Genomic DNA, 27965 nt, shown 5'->3' with positions numbered 1-27965 from the left:
AAAGGGTTAACAATAAACAGAATAGTAAATAAAGTAACATTGCTGTTCCCGTAAATGAGCTGCTGGAGCTCCTTCACAGCATCAACCAGCAGCTCAGTTTCCTCTGCTGAGAAGAGTTTGTTGAACACGTCCAGGTAGCTGCACTGTTAAAATAGCAATCCACCAAAGACGGATCTCACCTGACTCTTAAAGAGAATGATGAGCAAGAGACACTCTGATTGGTTTATTTCAGGTTACGCCCAAAATTAAACACACCCATGATTAATTAAGAGAATTAGTACATGCCTTTTTCTTTGTGTACTTTTCCTGTCGTTACGGTAGCAAAGTCACACTGACATTCACTAGATCAGATTATCTAGATTACCGCCGGACTCTATTAGGAGACGTCTGGCGTAATAGTCGACAGGTGGTCTTGATGTTATGGCTGGTAGTACTTTAGCGCTGAAGGTTGATGCTTGTTTCTTTGTTGTAGTGTTTTTCTTTGTGTTGAGCTTACGACTCCAGTTTCACGCTGTGTACACACTCTGTGTATACAGTAAGTGTGTGTACACAGTGTGTGTGTACACACCTGAGCTGTCAGGTGACGAGAGCAGGCGCTAATACAGCAGTTGTGTGGTAACGAGCGAGAGTGTGTTTGTGACAGGTTGCAGCTGAAGGCTTTTCCAGCCTCTGTCATTATCAGCGTGTCTCAGGCTCGTCATTCCCGGCGCTGACAACCAACAATGCGTCTTACTCGGCGCCGGTTATTCCGGTACTTCAGTTTCTGCTGCACCGGGTTTCATAAAGATCCTCCGGCCGAACCCAACAGATCAATCACCACCCGGAACTCGTCAACGGAAGATAACAACAGAAAAACAATATTTTCTACAGAAGAATTCATGTTTCTTAATCTACAGTTACAGTAGATACAGAATCACCAGCACTGTAATCTGTTGTACCCGTACTGCTCTGTAATTAATCTACAGTTACAGTAGATACAGAATCACCAGCACCGTAATCTGTTGTACCCATACTGCTCTGTAATTAATCTACAGTTACAGTAGATACAGAATCACCAGCACTGTAATCTGTTGTACCCGTACTGCTCTGTAATTAATCTACAGTTACAGTAGATACAGAATCACCAGCACTGTAATCTGTTGTACCCATACTGCTCTGTAAATAATCTACAGTTACAGTAGATACAGAATCACCAGCACTGTAATCTGTTGTACCCGTACTGCTCTGTAATTAATCTACAGTTACAGTAGATACAGAATCACCAGCACTGTAATCTGTTGTACCCGTACTGCTCTGTAATTAATCTACAGTTACAGTAGATACAGAATCACCAGCACGGTAATCTGTTGTACCCATACTGCTCTGTATGTAATTAATCTACAGTTACAGTAGATACAGAATCACCAGCACTGTAATCTGTTGTACCCGTACTGCTCTGTAATTAATCTACAGTTACAGTAGATACAGAATCACCAGCACCGTAATCTGTTGTACCCGTACTGCTCTGTAATTTATCTACAGTTACAGTAGATACAGAATCACCAGCACCGTAATCTGTTGTACCCGTACTGCTCTGTAATTAATCTACAGTTACAGTAGATACAGAATCACCAGCACCGTAATCTGTTGTACCCGTACTGCTCTGTAATTTATCTACAGTTACAGTAGATTACCGTAATCTGACATTTTGGCGACCAAAAAACTTGATTTAAACCATTATCAGTCATATTTACAAACCGGTGCAGAGTCCTACAGTATATAAGAACTTTGTAAGCAGATAAATCACGGAACACTTACTACGTCAAACCCAGAGCACTGCGATTTACGTTCATCCGGCTCCAATCTCGCAGTGTTTACTTTAGAGAGCGATTTCTGCAGAGAGAGCTCTTAATCTTACTGCTCCCTGATGTCGTCTCGTCTTTACGGCAGCTTGTAAAAGCTCATTAGGAGTAAATCACACTGCGGGACTTGCTGATCTACTGGAAAAAGCTCTCTGCTACCATGACTCAACTCCTAGTTTAGTTCAGGGCAACCGTATTGTATATACACCTCTACACATCAAAACTCTCAATAAACTACAAAACTAAACAGTTCAGGTAATTAAGATAATATTAAAGCTAAAGTCATAAAAACCTTAAGGAGAACAGTTAGCATAATGGCTAAACCATCATACTCAAACCCAAACGTCATGAGACAGAACAGAACCTAAAATACCAGTTTAAGTTGGTTGCATGGTTAAGGCAGTTTCTGAAATGCCAGATGAACATCATCAGGGGTGTCCAAACCTTTAGGAGATCCTGGATGCTGGAGCTTCTCTATCGAAATTCTAAAAAGGTTGTGAATATTAGCGATAGAGGGTGAATGATGCTGTCTGTACAACTGTTATACAGCCGTGCATCCTCGAGTACCCTATAAAAAGGTTCTCAGAGGTTACTTTTGGGTAGTGCACCTCCTGGTGAGAGATTCTTGACATGCTTCTACAATGCATTCAAAGACATTTTTAGAGGAAGTGCTTCATTTGTAATTGTATCGTGATCAAGAAACCTGTACAATTATGGACTGCAACCATATTTATTTAGCGACAAAACCAGTTTTTCTTTGGCGTCTGATGACTATTTGGTTTGAGTATGGTTTAGGCACGATGCTAATGGGTGTACATAAGGTTTCAACTACTCGTAGCTACTGTGTAAAACATGAAACTCTGCTGTAAATCTGACTTATCGCTTTAAGATAGCAGAAGGTCATTCATTCAGCTTCTGAAATGCCAGATGAACATCATCAGGGGTGTCCTGGACACTGGTTTGAGTTCTGTAGAGACTCTGTAGAGAAATTCTACAAAAGGTTGTGAATATTAGTGATGAAAGGATGAAAGACGCTGTCTGTTCGCTCGTCCCGCAGCCAGGCATCGAATTCCGTATATCCTATTCTGCCGGATTACCCAGGGGGCCGAGGGGGTCCCGTTCCTCTTTGTGCCGTAAAGGCCGTCACATTCGGCTCCGGTGACACCGGCTCGTATTCCGGCATCGATCTGGGCCGATCCGCCGCCGCCTGCTCTACCCGCTCAATAATGTCACGGAGTCTCTTGTTATTCTGCATTGATTGGTCGGCCGCGGTCCACTCAGTGTCCATCAACCGCCCCGCCTTTAACCCTCCACTGATCTCGGATAAGAAACTGTCTGTGCTGGGTGTGTGTGTGTACATAAGTCTATATTAGATGAAGGTGCTGATTTTACTGCATGATTTTTTAATTACCATTCATTATAAATCATTCACTCTAATGAAATAATTACAATGAATATGAAGATGCATCTTATTGAATCTCATTGATAATCATTGATAGTTCTACTTAAAAATGTTGAACAATGTTGGTTATCAAAGGCAATATGGTTCCAGTCCATAGGAGTCCAGGATTTCTTTAAAACAAAGAAAATTGCAAGGAATTCAACAAACCAACCATTCTATTTCTTTCAGTCTATTGATGAGCCACCTTTGGTCTTTCAACTGGGCATGTTTAATGGCAAGTTTTTCACAGTACCTACAAGTAATCAAAACCGTACGCCCCCTATTAGCATCATTCTTAAAACCCACTCAAACCCGATAGTCATTGGATCCCAAACATGTCTTGGAATTGGCGCTAAAGACAATATGGTTGCAGTTCATAGCCATCCAGGTTTCTTGTTCACAATACTGAAGTCTTTGAGTGCATTGTAGAGCCATGTCTAGCAGTCAGGGATCTCTCACCAGGAGGTGCACTACCCAAAAGTAGCCTCTAAAAACCTTTAAGAGCCTTTTATAGGGTACTGGGAAATGCACTGCTGTGGAACAGTTGTACAGACATCATCATTCATCCTAAATCGCTAATATTCTGAATTTCTAAAAAAAAAACTATACAAAATTCAAACCATCATTCAGGAACTCCAAAATATTTGGACACCACTGATGATGTTTAACTGGCATTTTAGAAGCTGATTAAATAAACTTCTACTATCTAAAAAGTAATAAGTCTCTAGGTACAACAAAAAAAGCCTCAAATGTAGCCGTATTTCTAAGTAATTTTAGATATGTTTCTTTAGTTTTACACTGGAGTTACAAAGCTTATGCTGCTAAGTAGTAGAAACCTTGTGTACATCAGTTTACTTGACCGACGTTCAAGCCCAAACAGAATCTGAATTCATTGCTAAAGAAGACATGATTCCATTCCTTAGAAGAAGGCAAGATCCAACTATATGTACCCCCTTTTGAAGTCTGTCAAGTGTGCAAAATTTGAGTTTTTAACTGCACTGTAGAGGCAAATTTTGGAGTCAAAGATCTCTCACCAGGAGGTACACTACCCAGGTACACTTGCCTTTGTATAGGGCAGCATTGCAAGAACTTTTACGGTCTCTTGTGGCAAAATCCAGTGTATAAGACCAGTAATCATTTATATATCTGCCTGAGACAGAACTGCATAATAAGAGATTTCTAGACAGGACTTACAGTATATTGTACTGAGTGCAGTAAATATGTATCAGAGGTTGGTAGCCTGTCGAGTGTGTGTACATTACTATTGCATGTGTGTGTGACGTGCAGTACTGAGCTCTGCTGCAACACTGTTGAAACACTCGCACCTCTCAGCCCTTTCATGTTTTACTCAAAACAAACCACCAATCAGCCTTAAAGCAACATTTTGGTCTAAAACAAAACATTTTATACAGTTTTCCCATTTCACTTCAAAGGGTATTGATTGTGTTTGGTGTCTGAAGTTTGGCTTCCATTGTTTTAGCCTGTAGCTATGAGGCTAATGTCGTAAAGTACCTTATGAAATCTAATGGACACCTAGCATTAGCATGGTCTTGTCTGTGCCTGTAGATCCTGCTCTACACATGTAATATTTAAAAACCACTAAATCTGGCAACCAGATAGGCTGAATAAGTGTTGCAATCTGGTGGAGACCTTCCTTGGAAACCCTAGCTGTGTCTGGATGAACATTATCCTGCTGAAACATGTCAGTTTAAAGCCCCAACCATTAGATAAACACTGGTTTCAATGGTGGGAGGTGGTGGTCATCCATTCCCTGAGCTTCTGTCACCTAATTCAATCAGATCTTCTCAAAAATGCTCCAAAAAAGTCTGGTAACAATCCAACAGTTGGGTTCAAGTATGGAGGCCTCATGGTGAGCACTTCAGTCCTGCCTTTGAGGTGGACTGAAAAGTTCGCACTGTAAACTGCAGGGTTAATTTTTGATATAAAGAGCATTGCATACAACAGTCAGTCACCTCTAGTAGTGATACATTAATTAAATTAACAGCTCAGCAATATGTTCAGGAATATGTGCAGGCATTCTTCAGCAGGATAATGCTCACCCACATACAAAAATGAATGTTTCTAAGGAATTTCGGTAACACTTTCTATGAATGTCATCTTTATTAGACGCTATAACCCCATTCATAACATGTTATAATGCATTCATAAGGCATTATAAACATGGCTATAAATGTTTATAAAAATGCATAACCCATTTTATCCATGTTTGTTAGGCATTATGTGATCATAATACATTATAAGCTGTGCTTATAATATATATATATATATATATATATATATGTTAAAATAGTATATCTCTATCATTAATAATCTAGTCCTACAATAAAAGTCTGGCACTTTACTTAGAGCGCACAAAGACCTGTTATAATACATTATAATTGACTATAATTAATATCATATTCAAGACAAGAATAATTTATGAGTGGTTAAAAATATATTTATAGGATTATTGAGGGTGTGTTTATAAGCTATGAATGCATTATAATCACAGTTCATGATGCATAATAAACATGGCTATAATGAATTATACATTTAAAAAAAATATTTATAGCCATGTTTATAATGCCTTATGAATGCTTTATAATGTGTTATGAGTATGTTTGTAGAGTCTTATAGAGATGACATTCATAGAAAGTGTTACTGGAATTTCTTTGCCAAATTTGCTGCAAAACTTTCTTTTCCTGCAAGGTCTCCTTAATTATGTATCCCCAATCCAATCTATTTACAAGAGCAGCTGTTGGACGACAGCTTCAGCTTCGACCTATGATTGTAGAGCTACAGGATCTACAGGCCCAGCTGTAGCAACATCTGTGGTTGACAAATGTGCTTCAGGATGCCTGTAAGCTTCCATAAACAAACCGTCTCAATCTCATCTTATATCCAGACTAGAGTTGCCCAAATAGGGTGCTCGAGTACTGGAGCATCAGGTTAAACATCAACCTTCGAAGGAAACCACCTGAAGAACCGATATCCGTGATCCACCTCTCTCCAGGCGAGTCGTTGTTGAGTCCACTCCAGGCTTCCACAGCTGCTGTTGTTAGCACTGCTCTGTTTGTGAAGCTAATTGTGGGTTCGTCTGACGAGGGGCGTGCGAAACCAGGCGGTGGCGTAAAGTGAATTATCATTCCGGGGCTCGCTCTTGCCCACCGCTTTCAACATGCTCTCCGTGGGAGCCTGGAAATCCTCGGCGCTCCATCCACGCTTACTCCGGGTCGCTCTTTTAAAAAGTCGGGTTGCTATAGAAACAAAGCCTCTCCTGAAGGAAGATTCTGGTCCTGCTGAACGCAGGGGTTCAGATCTGGTGCGGGGAAAAAGAGCATCTCTTTCTTTTACCTGAAAGCAGTGTAAGAGGAATATAGAGAATGCTACGTGATACCAAATACTCGTGCACCCTTTAGTGCATTCATAACCTACATGCTAATGTAGTTTGTCTAGTCCATAATAATGAAGTCTTGCCAGTAAGTCTTGCAAACAGAATAAATGAGACTCTTTGGAGATGCTAAATAGAGAGGCATGGCCTTGTTGGCATCATGCTTAATGCCAGGCAGGTGTGCTTTTGTGTCCTCTGGAATTATGGTTGTGTTCTGGCCCGTACTTTTTTGTTAGCTAATTTCTTTGAGGTTGAATTCAATCAAATCCTTAAATAATTGCAAATACACCATCTATTAGAAAGCATCACCTATACATGGGTTTTTTTTTTAGTAGCCATAATTTCCTTGACTGAAGCATGAAAAGAGGAGGCGTGTAAATACTTTTGACTGTTTTCTCACGCTCTTACGAGTTTTCTCTGTTAATGTTCTCTGTATCTCCCTCTCTCTTCCAAATGTAGTCCATTGATCCCGGCCAGCAGTTCACCTGGGAAAACTCGAACATGGAGGTCAACAAGCCTAAGAACCGCTACGCCAACGTCATTGCCTACGACCACTCCCGAGTCATCCTGACCTCAGTGGATGGTAAGAGTCTTAAAACTCAATTTAGTGTGATGAAAATTAGTAATATTCTTCTAAAGGTGTTTCCAAACTTGTCCTGAATAAGCGAGTCCACACCCAGGAAGAAATCTAGGCTTATTTTGTGGGAGAAGCTCATTATCACTGGTTTGTTTTCCAAATCGATTGCACAGTTCCATTCATCACTTATCGGCATGTAGGTTCACTAGGTTCACTGCTTTTTTGAGCATTAGGTATTATTATACTGATACTGATTATACAGAAATTGAAGTTATGCAGTAAGTGGAGGCTTTACATTACAAAATGAACTAATCATGTAACCACACAAGCAGTACCAGAAGCAGATAACTTCTACACCTTACGCTTGAATAAAAACCTCAGACCACCAATTCCAGGAGGACCAGAGATCAGTACTTTAGACCCCTCACTTTAGACCGCTCTGAAAGTACACTTGACCAAACATTCCTAAACCAACAGAGAAAGCTCAGGAAAAAAGACTAATGTGAAAATGCCGTAAGAGTCCTTTGTTTGATAAAATTGCTTCTCTCTGCAGCTGTTCCAGGTAGCGACTACATCAACGCTAACTACATTGACGGGTATCGGAAGCAGAACGCCTACATCGCCACCCAGGGCCCACTGCCAGAGACCCTGAGCGATTTCTGGAGGATGGTGTGGGAGCAGAGGACCAGCACCATCGTCATGATGACCCGACTGGAAGAGAAATCAAGAGTAAGTCTTTTAGCATTTAGCAGTTTTTGACTTCAACTTTTTGACCTTTTTCTGACATATGTAATTTAGAGCATTGTGTTTTACAATTATTTTGATACAGCAAGACAGTGGTTAGCTGACAATTTTGGCCCTTGATCATAGGATTATGGGTTTGATATCCAATCTATCTCATGACAAAGTTGTTGGTTCAACACTAAACATAGGGCTTTAGGTTTGATACCCAGGTCTGATAAGCTGCCACTGTTTAACTCTTGTTGTAAAGTTTTTGGTTCAATAAAAAGACTGTTCCCTTGAATACAGGGTTGTTGGTTCGATACCTGGGTTCAGAAAGTTGCCATTTTAGACTAGCAATCACAGTGTTGTTGGTTCAATAGCTGCTCTCTTAAATACAAGGTTGTGGGTTTGGGATGTGGGTCCACTAAACTGTTGGACCCTTAATTGCATAGTTGTGGGTTCAGTACCTGGGTTCAGAAAGTTGCCACTTTTAGACTCTCAATCACAGGGTTGTTGGTTCAATATTTTTCCCTTGAATACAGGGTTGTGGGTTCGATATGCAAGTCTGTTGGAACCTCATACACAGGGTTGTGAGTTTAGTACTCAGGGCATGCAAGCTACCACTATTGAACTCTTGACCACAAGGTTGTTGGATCAGCAATTAATTGTTTTCTTATATTAATATTCTTATATTTAATATAGTGTGGTATATTCGATACCTCGGACCACTAAGAGGCAACTGTTAGAGCCTAGATTACAGGGTTGTTGGTTTAAAACCCAAGGTGTTTCCTCAAACGCAGGGTTGTAGGTTTGATACCCAGGTCCATTAAGCTGCCACTTTTGGACTCTTGATCACAGTGCTGTTGGATCAGTAACTGGGTGTTCCCTTAAAAAAAGGGTTATGGGTTTAATTCCCAGGTCCACTAAGATGCCACTACTAGATCTTTGATTGCAGGGATGTGGGTTTAGTATTTAAGTGTTTCCTTAAATGCATGATTATGGGTTCAATACCCAGATACACTAAGGTGCCACTGTTAGATCCTTGATCCTTGATTGCTGGTTTCAATAATCAAGGTGTTCTCTTGAATACATGGTTATGGGTTCAAAACCCAGCTGGGTTTAACAACATGTTGTTGGCTCAATACCCAGAGTGTTGTAGGTTTGATACCCAGGTCAGGTAAGCTGCCACTATTAAACTCTTGAATACAGGGTTGTAGTTTTGATGCCTTGGTCCAGTAAGTTGCAGTTTTAGACTCTCGATCAAAGGGTCACTGGTTCTGTAACTAAAGTGTTTTCTTGAATACATGGTTTTGAGTTCAAAACCCTGAGCGATTCTGACAACTAGGAGAACTGTTCTTGGTGTTTAATGTTTAGTACCTACGAAAAGTGCTCCAGTGAAGGTAAGCATTGGCACCCAAGGAAAATTGATGCTCAAAAAAGTGCCAACTTACAACTTCAGGACTTTTTAAAGGAACTTCTGCTAAGGTTTTGGTGGCAGATACCATGGAACACCTGCTTTGGCAGCAATATGCGGCTGTGTGCATAATGCAATACATTTCAACAATAAATACACAAATATATTTGCAAAACGTCACAAAATGCCTCTCTCCAGTTAAAAGCCTGTTGAAGAAATGTCAGTAAGTGGTCTGGAGTTGCACTCTTCTCGGCTCGTCTTGGCTCGGCCTGGCTCGCCGCCCGTATTTGCCATCTCCCACACGTTCTCCTGTACAGCAGCAGGTCAGCGACCGGCGGAGCTTCCGTCCTCCCCACCTCCGAAATGTCACGTCTGATAGCCGGCGGGATGCGGCTCGTCAGCCTGCGGAAATTGCGCTCTCAGATTGAGATGATGGACAGAAGGTCAGATTGGAGATAAAGGAACATGGAGGAGAGGAAGCCGGTGGAGTGAAAGGAGCATGTCTAGTGGCTTAGCAACGGCGGGGCGCAAACTCAGCATCGTGCCCTGTGATTAGTCATGCTGCACACAGTCAGGAATACTTATAGCTCCGCATGCGCCCACCACCGACACTATTACATCTTCATTACCCTCTTCATTACCCTCTTTAACTCTTTATGTACTGTATCAGGCTTTCAGTTAACAGCTGTGCTGAACTCATCAAGAGTTAATTACTTGAATTTCTTGTCTCTTAATAAAGTGTTTGAGAGCATCAGTTAAAGTAAAGTAGTGAAGAGGTAGAGTTACAGGTATACAGTGAATAGTGAATATTTCAGTAATGTTCTAATCCAGTTATGAGAAGCAACAACTACTTAACTAAGTAAGGAAAAAAAGAAATTTGAAAGTATACTTTACACCATCAAAAACGTTGATGATGAAGAAACTGGCACTCATCAGGACCTTGCCAGGAAAGGAAGAGCAAAAGTTTCCTCTGTTGCACAGGATAAGTTCCTCAGAGGATAAGAAATCAGAAATCAGCCTTAGAAATTGCAAGTTAACAGAGTTTTTGGGTTTGTTTAGCTTTTTTAAGTTGCTACCTGATTCCTTATGTGTACCTTCACAGTCTGGATCACTTTACTATTCATTTTCCCAGCTGAAACCAATGAGTTTTAAGCTGCTAAAGACAAAGTGGGTGGGGCTACACTTCTATAAGACAAATCAATAGGACTGAATTGTTCTAGATTGAATAGACGAGGGTTGCCAATGAATGGCAAATTACTGAGGCTAAACTGCTTAAAACCGAATGGGCGTAACTAAGCTACTGTATAGGCAGGGCTAAACTGTGGTAGGTTGAATGGGTGGGGCTAAACTGTGGTAGGTTGAGTGGGTGAGGCTAAACTGTGGTAGGTTGAGTGGGTGGGGCTAAACTGTGGTAGGTTGAATGGGCGGTGCTAAACTGTGGTAGGTTGAATCGTGTAGCTAAACTGTGGTAGGTTGAAGGGTTGGGGGGCTAAACTGTGATGGGTTGAATGGATGGAACCAACCTACTGTATAGGCTGGGCTAAACTGTGGTAGGTTGAATTGTTCAGGGGGCTAAACTGGTTGAATCGGTGTAGCTAAACTGTGGTAGGTTAAATGGGCGGTGCTAAACTGTGGTTGGTTGAATGGATGGGGCTAAACTGTGATAGGTTGAATGGGTGGGAGTAAACTGTGGTAGGTTGAATTGTTGGGGGGGCTAAACTGTGATGGGTTGAATGGATGGACCAACCTACTGAATAGGCTGGGCTAAACTGGTAGGTTGAATAGACGGGGCTAAACTGTGGTAAGTTAAATGGATGGAACCAAACTACTGTAGGCTATATAGGCAGAGTTAAACTGTGGTAGGATGAATGGGAGGTACTAAACCCATTTCTTTTCCACCAATGTCCCATCATTGGGTGGGGCTAAACTGTGGTAGGTTGAATGATTGGGGCTAAACTGTGGTAGAAATCAAACTGCAATCAATGGCTAAACTACTGTAAATTGACGTTTCTGATTATTTAACAACATCTACATCGCCTACAATGTCTTTATTTATTAAAAACAGTAAATATATGGAGAAATGGGTCCTTTAAGAGGACATTAGTCACATGCGGAGTGTCCTTGCCGGACTGTTTGATGCGGGAGATGAACGAGTGCTGACTGATATTTGAAATTCTAATGTGCAGATCAGACGCTGTTGTTCTGAAGTGTTTTTAAGCAGCTGTGATGTTCTCTCTTTAAAACCGGCCTCTGTAAGCGATGCCCTGGATTCCGTCGCAGTTTTTGTCCTTGTGAGTTATGGGGCCAGGTGGCGTTCCCTTCTGCTCCCGCCGGCCATCCCGGATAACACATCGAGGGCTTTAGGAAGGCAGTGATGTGTCAGATTTTAAACTACGGGTTTAAATACTTTGAGTTTGTGATTTAAACGAACAGTCAGTGGCTAATTACTAGCGTTTTTTACTAACTTTTTTTTTTGTTCTGACTGATTCTTTTCAATCTTTGCACAGGTTAAGTGTGACCAGTACTGGCCAATCCGAGGCACGGAGACGTACGGGATGATCCAGGTGACCATGCTGGACACGGTTGAGCTGGCCACGTACAGTGTGCGCACGTTTGCGCTTTATAAGGTAAAAAAAAAAAACTGCTGACTGCAAGCACCCATGCAACTGCAATGCAACCAGCCTAAAAAACTAAAATACCATAGCATTTACCTTGCAACCATTTAGCAATGCAGTAGCCACCAATCTGGTATACCAAAGCAACCACCTGGGGCACAATAGCATGTGCCTAGCAATACCCTATCAATCACTTATAATGCAATAGCAGTCATTTAGCAACCCAATAGAAACTCCTTGGGATACCGTAGCAACCATATTTGGATATTGTAGCAACCACTGAACAACACTCTAGGAAAAACCCATAGCAACCAATAATAATGCTGGCACATAGCAGAGCAACACTGTTTAAAAGCCTTACAGTGATCACAAAGACAAAAAGTGTTTCCCACTTATGCACTATGTAGTAACGCCCTAGCAACCACCTGGAAGAGGGAATTGCTTAAGCTTTGCTTCAGTTCTGTGTTTATTTGTATTTATTGAAGCCTAAATTTATTAATGCTAAAGTGTTCACTCTGTTTTTGGAATCAGAACGGCTCCAGCGAGAAGCGAGAGATCCGGCAGTTCCAGTTCATGGCCTGGCCAGACCACGGTGTGCCCGAATATCCCACCCCCATCCTGGCCTTCCTGCGCCGGGTCAAAGCCTGCAACCCTCCAGACGCCGGACCCATGGTGGTGCACTGCAGGTGAGCCGAAACCCGCGCCGCCGCTGACCTTTTCAGCCAGTCAGATCCTGTTATTCAGCACCGGCTTTGGGAGGCGCTACGCTAAAACGATAGCGGCAGATCCGACTCGTCACCGTCACTGTCATCCAGATAACCTTCCCCGTCTCGGGGGGTTAACCCCTTATACGCCTCTTAGTTTAAGGCTACGTTATTAAAATGAACAGGAAATGATGCTGGTAAATGTTAAGGGGTTGACCTGTTCTACGACTGTCACAGTCTATTATACAGTGAGTAATTCATTCAGAGTAAAGTTAAATCTATACTTATAAACAATAAACTTATTTAATCTACAGCTCTGGAAAAGAACTGCTTGGATTTTTGCACCACGAGTGACATAAAGTGTATAATACCATAGCAGCTGTCTATAAAACAACACCATAGCAACCACCTGGGATACCATTGCAACGATGCGTAATGCCAGAGCCGCCACCTATAGCAGTCACACAATGTAACACTATAGCAACCACCTGGGGTACTCTTGTAACAGCATATGATAGCATAGCAGCCACCTATAATACTGTAACAACACCAGCTCTACCACCTGGGATACCATTGTAAGACCATATAATATCATAGCAGCCACCTTTAATACTATAGCAGTCACAGAGCACAACATCATAGCAAGCACCTGGGAGACAATTGCAGCAGCGTATAATACCATAGTAGCCATCTATAATACCATAGCAGTCACACAACGCATAACTATAGGAAGCACCTGGGACATCTTTGCAACAGAGTATGATATCATAGCAGCCACCTTTAATACCATAGCAATCATGCAACACAGCATCATAGCAAGCACCTGGGATACCATAGCAGTCATCTGCCCCCCATTAATCTGTCAGCCCAATCTTTTTGGATGTCTGTCTGTCTTTCTGTCTGTTTATTTGAACACCTGGGATACCATTGCAGCAGCGTACGATAGCATAGCTGCCACCTATAATACCATAGCAATCACGCAACACAATAGCAACCACCTGAGATACTAGTGTATGATACCATACCAGCCTCCCGGCATAGCAAAGCAACCACAAATGACACCTTAGCAACCACTTAGAGACGTAATAACAAACACATTGGCCGTGATTGGTCGTTGACCGTACTGTACTGTCGTTAGCTGCACCGTACCGTTAACCCGCCTGTCTCCCTCTCGTCCCCTCAGCGCCGGAGTGGGCCGGACCGGCTGCCTCATCGTCATCGACGCCATGCTGGAGCGCATGAAGCACGAGAAGTCGGTGGACATCTACGGTCACGTGACCTGCATGCGCTCTCAGAGGAACTACATGGTGCAGACGGAGGACCAGTATGTCTTCATTCACGAAGCCCTGCTGGAGGCGGCGACCTGCGGCAACACCGAGGTCCCCGCCCGCAACCTGTACGCCCACATCCAGAAACTCAGCCAGCCGCCGCCCGGAGACACCGTCACCGCCATGGAGCTGGAGTTCAAGGTGACGCACCTGTCTGTCTGTCTGCATGCCTGTCTCTCTACCTGTCTGTGTCTGTCTGTTTTTCCACCTGTCTCTGTCTGTCTGTCTTTCTAACTGTCTGTTTCTCTGTCTCTCTACATGTGTCTCTCTACCTGTCTGTCTTTCTACATGTTTCTGTCTGTCTGTCTTTCTACCTGTCTGTTTCTGACTCTCTATCTTTCTGTCTTTCTATCTATCTCTCTCTCTCTCTCTCCCTACCTGTCTGTCTACATGACTTTCTCACTACCTGTTTCTCTACGTCTCTCTACATGACTGTTCCTCTACCTGTCTGTCTGTCTGTCTTTCTGTCTGTCTTTCAACCTGTCTGTCTACATGACTGTCTCTCTACCTGTATATCTGTCTTTCTTTCGACCCTTCCTGTCTATCTGTCTCTCTACCTGTCTGTCTTTCTACCTGTCTGTCTATCTGTCTGTCTTTCTACCCGTCTATCTATATGACTGTCTCTCTACCTGTCTCTGTCTGTTTCTCTACCTGTCTGTCTCTCTCTAACTTTCTCTCTACCCGTCTGTCTTTCTACCTGTCTATCTGTTTCTAACTGTCTGTCTCTAACTGTCTCTATCTTTCTGCTTATGTACCTGTATGTCTTATTTCCTGTCTGCCTACATGTCTGTCTGTCTACCTGTCTGTCTTTATGACTGTCCACTTGTCTGTCTCTCTATCTCTCTACCTGTCTGACTTTCTTACTTGCCTGTGTCTGTCTGACTCTCTACTTGTCTGTCTACATGACTTTCTCTCTACATGTCTGTCTTTCTTGCTCCCTGTCTTTGTCTGTCTTTCTGTCTGCTTGTTTGTCTGCCTGCCTATTTATCTATGTGTCTTCCTATTTATATGTCTAGCTGTCTGTCTGTTAATCTAACTGACAATCTGTCTACTCGCTTGTCTGTCAGTCTAGCTGTCTGTCTTTTTTTGTATTTCTTTCTATCTGTCTGCCTGCCTATATTAGTGTATAGTGTAGTATTGGTGTTGAAAGTGATGTATATAGAAACAGTGTGAAAGTAGCATTTGGAGTCAGCAGTGTGTGTGTGTGTGTGTGTGTGTGTGTGTGTGTGTGTGTGGAAGTGTGTGTGTGTGTACTACACTCACTCCTGCTGTCCATCTGTGCTCTCTCACTGCCAGTCACGCCTCCACTCGCTCGCCCAGCCTGCTCCAACCAGCAACACACACACACACACACACACACATACTACCACACACTTCTACACACACAACCACTAACACACAAGGTACCATTACCACACACTAACACACACACTAACACACACACACTTCCACACAAGCTACCACTTCCACACATACACACTCATTCACACTACCACATACACACTGCTACACAACCACCAACACTAACACACTATCTCACACTTTCATACACACACTCAGTTCTATTCATTTTCTGCCAGTAGATATCACTTTAGAGCACCAGCATCTCAGGTGGTGTGTCTGTTAGCATAGTGGCTCTAAAGCTGCGAAGCCCAGCTGTTAGCATGGCGGCTAACCCGCTCTAACTCTGCTGTGTTTGGTGTGTTTCTGCAGAGACTGGCGAACTCTAAAGCCCACACCTCGCGCTTCATCAGCGCCAACCTGCCCTGCAACAAGTTCAAGAACCGGCTGGTGAACATCATGCCTTTCGAGACCTCCAGAGTGTGCCTGCAGCCAATCAGAGGCGTGGAGGGGTCCGACTACATCAACGCCAGCTGCATTGACGGATACAGGTAACAAATCTGTTCGTTTTTCATATGGTTTAGAGTTTATACTTCAAATTCTCCATGAGGGGGCGCTGTGAACAGTAAAATATCTGCTGAGGGAGTATAACTATTCTTCTTAAGTGAAATTAAACAATTTGTGTGCTTGAATAGGCTTAAATATGCAGCTGAAGTTTTGAAGAATTTAATTGGCTGCTTTGGTAATAATGCAGTCTGCGCAGAAACACACTCCTTGTAACTTCAGTGTGAGTGGGCGGGGCTAAACTACTGTAAGCCTACTGTACTACTATAAGCTTATTTAGCTTAGTTATCATTTTACAATGATTTAAAAAGTTAGAATTTCTTTGAATATAATAGGATTCAGAATAAAAGTCCTATATATATATATGTAAAGTGTCTTTATTTATTTTTATTTTTATATTTGCTTGCTTCATTAAAAAAAACTACTGTGAGCCCTACATTTCTGATGTTTAAAATATGGTACAAAATAAAAGTCCCTTATGAAAAGAATGACAAATAGGCAAACACAAACTTTAAAATAATTTTCTTTAAATTATTTGAAGAATTTTATGTTTTTTACTGCAATTTGTGAGTTTTTAGGCTTTATTAAAGGGTTAAATTAAAGAATCTCAAACCAATAAAAGGCTGTTTTTTCATCATAAAGCTCATAAGCAGGAAATGTCACCGGGCGTATACGGAGCCGGCGGCGAGGGGCTCGACTCCGAGACCCCGTTTCTGTGGAATTAAAACTTAATGAAATGTTCTCCTCTGAGACCTGCTCCTTTTATCAGTGTGTAAATATGTGAAATTACCGGCGTTCCCGGTGCGGCAGGGTGTTAATGAAGTGTTTTTAAATGTTCCGGCTGCACCGCCGATCCCGCCGGACCGGCCCGACACGCCTCCGAGCCCATCTGCTGCAGGATACGTCCAACAAGTGGAAAAAAGGGGGCGGGGCTTACTTTTTTTTTTCTTTCAAGAAGAAAATGAAGGTCGGTCAATCTGAAAAGAAGAATTTCAAGAACTTTGAAAGCATCCTCAAGTGCAGTCACTACAAAGAACATCAAAAAGGTTAAAAATAATGGTGAAACTGGCACTCATCAGGATTGCCCTAAGAAAGGAATAGCAAGAGTTTCGTCTGTTGTACAGGATAGGTTTATCACAGTTACCAGCCTCAGAAACAAACGCTTAACAAAGTTACCAGCTCCCCAGATAGATAAAAATATAAAATATAAAAACATTAAATGAGAGGAAGTGTCCGAACTTTTGACAACAATCTCTTACCTGGAGGTGCACTACCCAGAAGTCTCAGTTACACTTTATTTTTAGGCTACAAGAGGCTTTCATAGGCATAGATAAATGTATTTATAAAGCAATATATGGATATGTATGCACAGTTTATGCTAATTACATCACACCACAAGTTCTATGAATAATTTTAAGGCCCTGAAACTACACCACATTTTCCATTTATAACCTCTTCAATAAGCAGAGTTCGGAAGACGACAACAAATATCGCCACTGCATGATACTACCACCACCAAGTTCAGCTATATCAGCTATAGGAATGTGCAGCTGAATGCCTTTTGTACCTTCAATCCTTATATTACAACACCATAGCAACCACCTGAGGACAAATTGTTGGTGCACGTCTTGCTGGAGCATCTGTGACCAAGACAGCAAGACAGTCTTTGTGATGTATCAAGAGCCACGGTATCCAGGGTAATGTCAGCCAGCATACCACCAAGAAGGACCAACCACATCCAACAGGATTAACTGTGGACGCTGTAAGAGGAAGCTGTCTGAAAGGGATGTTCGGGTGCTAACCCGGATTGTATCCTCAACTCTCCTGTTTCCACCAGAACTGTCCGTCACCACAATCAATTATTGTGCTCTACAACCAGGTGTTTCAGTTTTATTGTCCGACACCTGTACGTGAGACGTGTCTGAGACAGCGCTGGATCAGCGGTGGTACAGAGTGGAACTGTGTGGAACTGAGGATCTTGTGCTGTTTGACTTTAAGCAGAGCTTCTCTCCCTGTGGAGCTTTTAATTAATCCGTCAGTGTTTCTGCTGCTGCTCTCGGCTGCGGAGAGCCGAGCCGAGCCGAGCCGAGCCGAGCCGAGTGGAGTGGACGGCTCGGGGAACGACTCCACGCCCTGACATGTGTTTCTGTAGGTCGTGGAGAGGGAAGTGTGTGTGTGTGAGTGTGTGTGTGATGTAATGAGGCGTTGAGTGGTAGAAGAGGAGGAGGAGGGGGGGGGGGATGAGGAGGTCTGTTCTCCCTCTTTTCTCCTCTCGTCTCGGCTCCTTTCTTCTCGCCTCTTCTCTCCGTTTCTTTATTTGTCGGAACAAGACCCTGAGCAGACTTTAATCTCCAGCTTCCACGTTATTGCTTCGCCCGCAGCACCTTCATTAGTTGCTAACCCGTGGCTCCGAGTGTGTGTGTGTGTGTGTGTGAGTGAGAGTGTGTGTGTGTGTGTGTGTGTGTGTGTGTCGGTCGTGTCACACCGACTCAAGACAAGACTTTTGGTATCCTGTATCATTGTTGCGTTACGTTGCTGCCACCTAGTGGCGGCACCGGTATTGCATTATTCCTAATGCAGGTAAAAACATATACTATATTACATAGTAAATGAATAGTAAAGTGATTTTAAATTTTAAAGTTGGAAGATCTAAGAAAAATACTTAAAAAAAGTATTTTTTCAGCATGAAACTTCTTCTGCTTGCTTAATTAGTGTAATCAACATATTATATCAAAATGATTCATCTCACATATTTGCAACAAACACCCCCTGCAAAAAACTAAACTAAAACTAAATTGCAGTAAGTTTTTTTGATGTTATGTAAAACTATTGTGGTAAAAAAAGTTTGAACATGTATTTTTTATGAAATACGACTACATTATCCCTAATTGAATCATTACCTGTTAAAAGTAAGGAACAGAACTGCACTATATATTGATAGAATAATAAGTAATAAAGTTTGTAATTAAATATTTACACTGGTACGCTGGTAACTCTGATGAACACATCCTGTACAACAACATTTTGGTGCTGATGAGTGCCAGTTCCATCATCATCATTATCATAACGTTTTTGATGGTCTTTTTTTGTATTTAATGTGACTGCTCTTGAGGATACTTTCAAAGTTCTTAAAATTCTTCTTTTTCGTATTGACTGACCTTCATTTTTCTTAAAGTATTTTTTAAGTAATTCTTGCTTTTTATAATATGGATTAGAACATATTAAGTATATAAACTCTACCACCAACTCAAGACTTCTGTGTTCTCTGTTATCATTGTGCTACGTTGCTGCCACCTTGTGGCGGTACTGTTATTGATTACCTTCTTCCTTTAAAGGGTCTTCTCACTTCATCTCACCATTTCTCACTTTTTCTCATTGTTTCACACTTTGTCTTGTCACATGTGTGCAAGGTCTTTCTTACTTTATTTCAATCTTGCAATGTCTCATTCTTTTTCACTTTGTCTCACTGTTTCTTAGGTCTGGAGACAAACAGTACTTGCTAAGTTCTCTCTGTCTCAAAGGGTCATTGTTTCTCACTTTCTCTCATTGTCATATGTGTGCAAGTTCTTTCTGAATGTGTTTTATTCCTACAATGTCTCATTCTTTCTCGCATTGTCTCATTGTTCCTTATCTGCATTCTCCTTGAGGATGCCCCACAGGTGCTCAATTGGGTTTAAGTCTGGAGACATACAGTACTTGCTCAGTTCGCTCTTCCTCAAGGGTATTCTCACTTTGTCTCACTTTGTGGTCTTTTCACGTTGTCTCATTGTTTCTCACTTTATCTCAAAGGGTCTTCTCACTTTGTTTCATTTTTTTCTCACTTTGTTTCATTTTTTTCTCACTTTGTCTCATTGTTTCTCACTTTGTTTCATTTTTTTCTCACTTTGTCTCATTGTTTCTCACTTTGTCTCATTGTCACGGGTGAAAGGTCTTTCTTACTTTATTTAATTCTCACATTGTCTCATTGTTCCTTATCTTCATTCTTCTTCACTTTCTTGCTTGAGGATCTCCCACAGGTGCTCAATTGGGTTTAGGTCTGAAGACATACAGTACTTGCTCACTTTGTCTTACTTTGTCTCATTGTTTCTCACTTTCTCTAATTGTCACAATTTTGCAAAGTCTTTCTTACTTAATTTTAAAATGTCTCATTTTTTATCCTTCACAGACAGCAGAAGGCCTACATCGCCACGCAGGGTCCCCTCGCCGAGACCACCGAGGACTTCTGGAGGATGCTCTGGGAGCACAACTCCACCATCGTAGTGATGCTGACCAAACTCAGAGAGATGGGACGGGTAAGAGCTGCCCACACAATTACACAGACTCATGCCTAAACAAATGCTTTTACCTCATGTAGTTCCTTATGTTGTTTCATTATTTCTCACCTAGACTCATTGTTTCTTACATAGTCTCATTCTTACATCAGTTACTCTCTTTGTCTCATTCTTACATCATTTCTCACAATGACTCATTTTTACTTACATAGTCTCATTCTTACATCATCGTTTCGCACTTTGTCTCATTGTTTCTCACATTGTTTCTTATGTAGTTTCATGGTTTCTTGCATTGTTTCTCACTTTGTCTCACTGTTTTTTACGTTGTCTAATGGCTTCATGCATTTGTTCAAAGCTTTCTGGGTCCCAGCCAGTTGGTGGAGCCCAAAAAGAGAACAAGCATTGAGATCTGAAAGCACAATAATATTATAAATAATAATTTTACTTGTGACTGTTCACGTGTTACATGCTAATATGCTAATGCTAACTCTGTTTTGCTCTCCGTTTCTGCAGGAGAAGTGCCATCAGTACTGGCCGGCCGAGCGCTCCGCACGCTACCAGTACTTCGTGGTGGATCCCATGGCGGAGTACAACATGCCTCAGTACATCCTGAGGGAGTTCAAAGTCACAGACGCCAGGGTACGTACTCTAAACACACAGCCCAGGGTCTCCTCACTGTCTCAGAGGGTCTCCTCACTGTCTCAGAGGATCTTTTTACTGTCTCAGAAAGTCTACAGGTCTTCTCACTATCTTAGAGGTTCTCCTCACTGTCTCAGAGGGTCTCCTCACTATCTTAGAAGATCTACAGGTCTTCTCACTATCTCAGAGGGTCTCCTCAGTATCTCAGAGGGTCTCCTCACTGTCTCAGAGTTTGTTTCTAACCAGCTCAGAGTGTATTTTCACTGTCTCAGAGAATTTCTCACCAGCTCATAGTCTCTCTTCACTGTCTTAGAGGGTCTGCTCACTATCTCAGAGGGTCTCCTCATTGTCTCAGAAGATCTACAGGTCTTTTCACTGTCTCAGAGGGTCTCCTCACTATCTCAGAGGGTCTCCTCACTGCCTCAGAGGGTTTCTAACCAGCTCAGAGTGTCTTTTCACTGTCTTAGATGATTTCTCACCAGCTCATAGTTTCTCTTTACTATTTCAAAGGGTCTCCTCACTGTCTCAGAGGGTTTCTAACCAGCTCAGAGTGTCTTTTACTGTCTCAGAGGCTTTCTCACCAGCTCATAGTCTCTCTTCACTTTCTTAGAGGGTCTCCTCTCTGTCTCAGAGGGTTTCTAACCAGCTCAGAGGGTCTCCTCTCTGTCTCAGAGGGTTTCTCACCAGCTCATAGTCTCTATTCACTGTCTCAGATTGTCTCCTCACTGTCTCAGAGGGTCTTCTCTCAGCTGTCTTACACTGCCTTTACATAATTAATTCAAACTTTATCTCATTGTTTCTTACATAGTCTCATTGTTTTTTTATTTTCTCATTGTTACCTAATTTTATTCTTTTGTAGATTGTCTTTTCGTCTCATTTTACTTTTGTCATTTGTTTTGCATCATTATTTCTTTTTTTGTTTAATGGTTTCATGCATTCTGGTTGTTTGCTATCTACATCTTACTTTCTCATTCTTACATCGTCTCACATTTTATCTTCTCATTTTTTACAGAGTTTTTCACGCTCGCTCATTGTTTTTTGCATTGTCTCATTTTGTCTAAATTTTTTTATTCTTAAACTTTCTCATACTTGTTTCTGCATGTTCTCTCCTTTTTTATTCCATCTCATTCTGTCTTGCATAATCTGATTCTTTCATTTGATGTCTCATTCTTTCTTATATTTTCATTATTGTCTCATTTTTGTTACAGGTGCCATTTCTTTCTTACTTCATTTCATTCTTATATTGTCTCATTCTTTCTCACATTGTCTCGTTGTTTCTTATCTGCATTGTCTCATTTCTCATTTCCTTTATCTCATTATTTCTATCTGTGATTGTCTCTTTGTTGCATCAGCTCATTATTTTATTCATCCTTTCCCCGTTTCATTCACACCTCCGTTCGCGTCATGTCCTGTGTACATCCTTTCTTCCTGTTGTTGGTTGTCTCACATACTTTTGTTCATTGTTTCTTTTGCTCCTTCGTCTCATTACCCAGCATCCCTCAGCTCTTCTCCTCTGCTGTCACCACCAATCAGAGCTGCTCTGAGTCTCTCTCTCTCTCTCTGTATCTCTGTCTCTCTCTCTCTCTCTCTGTCTCCTCTGTTTGTCTCTTTGTCTCTCGCCCCCTGAGGCGTGAGCTGGTTGTTCCTCTGGACCTCAGTGCTTCTGTAGGCTATAAATAGGGCCGTGTAATGAAAACGCTCTGAACTCAGTACAACACACACACACACACACACTATACACACACACACAGACACACACACACACACATGTATAACCTCAACACATGTTTATACAGCAACCATATGGAAAGAAGCTCCTGCGGTGTCCCACTCTGATAGGGAGGGCTCAGCTGTGTGTGTGTGTGTGTGTGTGTGTGTGTGTGTTGCTGAGTGTTATTATGTTTTTTGTTGGAAGACGTGCCATATATTATGTTTCAGTGTTTAAAATGTTTTGCATTGTAAATTAATATTAAGTGATCCTAACTATGAATAAAACATGCAATTATTTAATAGACGTTTTATAATATACGTTTTATATATTTTACATCTTTGCCGGATTTTCTCAGTCAGCTGTATGAATTCAGTCTTTCAGTTAACAGCTGTGCTGAACTCATCAAGAGTTAATAACTTGAATTTCTTGTTTCTTAATAAAGTGTTTGAGAGCATCAGTTAAAGTAAAGTAGTGAAGAGGTAGAGTTACAGGTATACAGTGAATAGTGAATATTTCAGTAATGTTCTAATCCAGGTTATGAGAAGCGAGAAATACTAAATAGAAATACTAAATAAATAAGTAAAATGAAAGTTATTAAGAGTTCCTTTTACTGGAACTAAGGAATCGTGCCCAACTCCTGAAAACGACTAATGATCCCCCCTCTACCAAACGTTACACTAGACACATTGTACAGTCAGACAAGTACCGTTTTCCTGGCAACCACCAAATTTTGGACTTATTTAGAGGTTTACTAGACATAAAATTGTGATTCATCAAACATATTATGACAAGAACTACTTAACTAAGTAAAGAAAAAGTTACTTTACGAAAAATGAAGGTTAGTCAATCCAAAAAGAAGAATTTGCAGTCACCACAAAGACCATCAAATACATTAGAATGTTGAAACTGGCGCTCATCAGTGCCGCCCCAGGAGTATTTTGGTTTGTTTAACACTGTTTTTAAGTTACTACATGATTTATTATGTGTTCCTTTATAATCGGATAGATCACTTCACTATTCATTTACTATGTAGAAAAAAATAACTAATAAAAACATTAAATTGGAAAGTTTGTCTGAACCTTTGCTGTTCATTTACTGAAATAAATGTCATTTATTAATATAGGGCACATTTCTATGTGTTTTCACCCTTTTAGGATGGCCAATCGCGAACCATTCGCCAGTTCCAGTTCACTGATTGGCCGGAGCAAGGAGTGCCAAAGACTGGTGAGGGATTCATCGATTTCATTGGCCAAGTGCACAAAACCAAGGAGCAGTTTGGGCAGGATGGACCAATCACTGTGCACTGCAGGTATAGCCCCTCCCACTTCGCTTCTGAATATGTTTTGCTCTATAGTTAATAATGTATTTAATGTGTTGTTACATTGTTACATTATAAGACTGTATAATATATAATATATACACAGGGATTTGTGTTGACTTGACCACTTCTGACACCAATCTTTACATCTAAATAAGCCTTAATATCACAATATTTTAATATATATTGATATTTTGTTACACCCCTATATGGTGGCACTGCTGTGTAATAACTCCGCCCTGTTTTGTGATTGGTCAGTGCGGGGGTGGGCAGGACCGGGGTCTTCATCACGCTGAGTATAGTGCTGGAGAGGATGAGGTACGAGGGCGTGGTCGATCTGTTCCAGACTGTAAAAACCCTCCGAACACAGAGACCTGCCATGGTGCAGACCGAGGTACCGTATACACACACCCATATATACACCTATATACGCCTATATATACACCTATATACACACCTATATACACCTGTATACACACCTATATACACCTACACACCTATATACACCTACACACATCTATATATACACCTATATATACTATATACACTTACACACATCTATATATACACCCACACACACCTATATACACACATACACACACCTATATACACCTAAACTATTACTAAAACATACTTTACTGTGCTATACTATACTGTACTGAACTGTACTATATTATACTATATTGTACTATACTGTACTACACTATACCATACTATACTATACTATTCTATGCAATACCATGCTTTGCTATACTGTACTGTACCATGCTTTAGATTCTATACTATACTACACCATGCCATACTATACTATACTATGCTTTACAATACCATACTATACTATACAATATTATACTATACTTTAATATTTTATACTATACTATATAGTATACTATACACTATACTATACCATAAAATGCCATACTTTACTATACTGTTCTATACTATAGCATTTTGTACTGTACTTTACCATTATATAGTCTACTATACTATACTAAACCAATACATACTCCACTATACTATACTATACAATACCATTACATACTCGTACTATACTATACTATAGTGTACTATATATTGTATAGTATAGTATTCTACTATACTGTAGCATACTATACCGTACCGCACTATACCATACTATACTATACTATGCCATAAGATACCATACCATACTATACCATTACATACTCATACTCATACCCTACTATGCTATGCTATACTATACTGTCATACTATACCTTACCATATTATACTATAACATAATCATACTATACTATACTATGCCATACTATACCACTCTATACCAGACCATAACTATACCATACTATGTCATACTATACTATATTATATTACTATACTGTACTATACAATGCAAAATTATACCATACTATAATAAACTATATTATACTATGTTACACTATAATATACTATACTGTACTGTACTATACTATACTATACTGTACTGTACTATACTATACTATACTGTACTGTACTACACTATACTATGCTATAACCCTAATCCGGTTCTCCGGTTCTCCTCCTGTTTCAGGATCAGTATCAGCTGTGTTACCGGGCTGCTCTGGAGTATCTGGGGAGTTTTGATCACTATGCAACGTAACGGAACCGCTCTCGGACCCGCGGCCCCCCGGACCGGAACCGTCAGGAGTACCTAACACTCCTGCTGAGCCACCGTCCACACAGACCACCCTCACCCCCCAGAACCGAACCAGTGGGGCTGAATATTCCGCCGACTGCTCCACCAATCGCAGCGGCCCATTCTGACTGGAACACCCAGATTTATCAGATTTAACCAAGTTACGAAGTTTCGTAGTCAACGACAACGACAACTCTCCTCCAGAAGCAACAGATTTCGCTTGTTTTTTGTTTTTGAGAACATTATTAAACGTCTCCAGCTCACAATGCCACTCATTTTCGAAAGCTACTGGTAGCATTTTTATATAGATTTTTATTTTGTTTTGTAATTTTTATTCAAGTTCACATTGTCATTGTTGATGATATTATTATTTCTTGAAATCATTTAGAATAATTTTGTTTTTTAATAATCATTTAACGTGATTTTCTTGCCACAATAAAAAAAATCCGGATAAAAAGGAGGATTATTGGAGGATACTTTCAGGTAGTGTACCTCCTGGTGAGAGAACGTTGAGTTTTTGCCGAAGTTAAAAGTCAAAAAATTAAACTTTTTTTTTTATCTCCATCTCATAATGCCACTCATTTTTGAAAGCTACTGGTAGCATTTTTTTTTATATATATATAATTTTTTGGTCATTTTTAATCAAGTTCACCTTGTCGTTGTTGTTATTGTTATGTAATTCAACTTAAAAAATATTATTATTTCTTGGAATAATTTAGAATAATTGGGTTTTTTCATTGTTTTAAGTTTTTGTTTAATGTATCATTTAGCATAATTATCTTGCCACAATCAGAAAATCCAATTAAAAAAAAGGTTCTCAGAGGAGAATCTCGGGTAGTGTTCCTCCTGGTGAGAGATCGTTCCTTCCTCCAGAAGCGAGATTTTTTTTTTTCGTCTTTTTTTTTTTTTTTGAGAAATTTTACGGTTAAACGAAATTTAATCGTTTTTTTTTTTTGTTTGTTTTGTGTCTTTTTTTTTCTCATCTTCACACAGCCACTCGTTTTAAAAAGCTACTGGTAGCATTTAATTTTTTTATATATTTTTTTTTTTCTTAAATCAAAATTTTCACATTGTTTTTCCTGTTGTTGTTCTATAACTTGACGATATTTTTATTTTCTTGGAAAATTTAGCTTTTTTTTTTTTTAGAATTTCTTTAAAAATAATAATCATTTAACATAATTGTCTTTTGTCTTAACAGCCTTTTTCTGGGTCTCTGTTTTTATTTTATTTTTTTCTACGTTTTCTGCATTTTCCACGACAGGTACTGTGTTTTACTGTACATTTCTCCTTTTTTTTTTCAAATTTCTTTTATTTTATAGGTTATTTTAGCACAAGGGACATGTATTTTTAACACGTCTCTCGATACTAACACTGGGGGACCTGTGGGTTCTCTGAGCTGCTGTCTGTTTTACTGTTTTATTACCGTTTTATTGATTTACTTTATAACGTTTTACTTTATAACATCTATTATTATGATTTCTATTGTTTCTTTTATCTTTTTTTATTTTTATCTTGATTTTCTTTATATATATGTCTATAACTGTTGGTTATTGGTGAAATCGGAGGGGTTGCTTTGGAAAAGCCGAAAAGCCTTGTTTTAATTTTCTTTTTTTTTCTATGATTTCTTTTGTATTTTTACGGTACTAAATATATAGATATAAATATTATATACTGAACGTAACCCTGGAGGAAGGTTTATTGATACTGAATGAATGACATGCAAGAAAGACTAAATATAAAAAAAAATAATAATAAAAAAAAATTCAATGCTGAATATATAACGATAATTCTGAGGATATATATGTATTTAAATATATATATATATATAGAAAAAGAGAGCGATCAGTTCAGCACTGTACAGAAACAGAAGCAGGAGGTCAATTTTCACGGGACACTACAAACTGTACAGTATTGACCACTCCCCCAAAAAGGGCAAAAAGCAAAAAAAAAAAAAAAAGACTCCTGCATAAGTCGCCCCAACTGACCCGATACCCCTTTTTATACGGAAATATAGATATATAAATATATAAATACGAAGAATTATAAATACTACTATTCATATAGTATATCTACAGCTTCAGATATATCGTCAGTCACCCTCTCGACGGAAGTTATCGTGGAATTTCACCGAAATAAAGGACAAAAACGCTGCGAGACTGACGTCCGTCAACCTGTATCCACGGTATAAAGTTATATCTACTGTATTCTCATCACCCCGGACGGGGGGCGGGGCCTTCGAAGGGGGCGGGTCAGCACGCACTCGGCGGGGGCGGACCCTCGGCCAAGGTGCTGATTTTTACCTTGTGGAATATTAGTGCTGTAGGGGTTCACTCTGTTGTACACAAGTCTGTTTTCTATTGTTAATAAGAAAAAAACTGGAATTCAATTGTTCGGGACAAAAGAAAAACTTGATGTTAATAAAGTTGAATAATTGTT

General features: G+C 40.3%; 1 protein-coding gene across 10 annotated transcripts in view; it reads left to right on the top strand.

The window, feature by feature from the left end:
- The window catches only part of ptprfb (protein tyrosine phosphatase receptor type Fb), a 189703-nt gene extending 161738 nt beyond the window's left edge, over positions 1-27965 (top strand). For all 10 annotated transcript variants that reach the window (XM_049478911.1, XM_049478913.1, XM_049478909.1 and 7 more), the window contains 11 exons: positions 7133-7256; positions 7804-7979; positions 11895-12014; positions 12534-12688; positions 13890-14175; positions 15748-15926; positions 20105-20231; positions 20724-20849; positions 23715-23869; positions 24137-24272; positions 25425-27965. In XM_049478911.1, coding sequence (XP_049334868.1) covers positions 7133-7256; positions 7804-7979; positions 11895-12014; positions 12534-12688; positions 13890-14175; positions 15748-15926; positions 20105-20231; positions 20724-20849; positions 23715-23869; positions 24137-24272; positions 25425-25493 — 1653 coding nt within the window. In that variant the 3' untranslated portion in view covers positions 25494-27965. The remainder of the gene's footprint in view (positions 1-7132; positions 7257-7803; positions 7980-11894; positions 12015-12533; positions 12689-13889; positions 14176-15747; positions 15927-20104; positions 20232-20723; positions 20850-23714; positions 23870-24136; positions 24273-25424) is intronic.

Source organism: Astyanax mexicanus, chromosome 4, assembly GCF_023375975.1.
Source record: "Astyanax mexicanus isolate ESR-SI-001 chromosome 4, AstMex3_surface, whole genome shotgun sequence".
Lineage (NCBI taxonomy): Eukaryota > Metazoa > Chordata > Actinopteri > Characiformes > Acestrorhamphidae > Astyanax > Astyanax mexicanus.
This window is presented reverse-complemented; position numbering and strand designations above follow the sequence as displayed.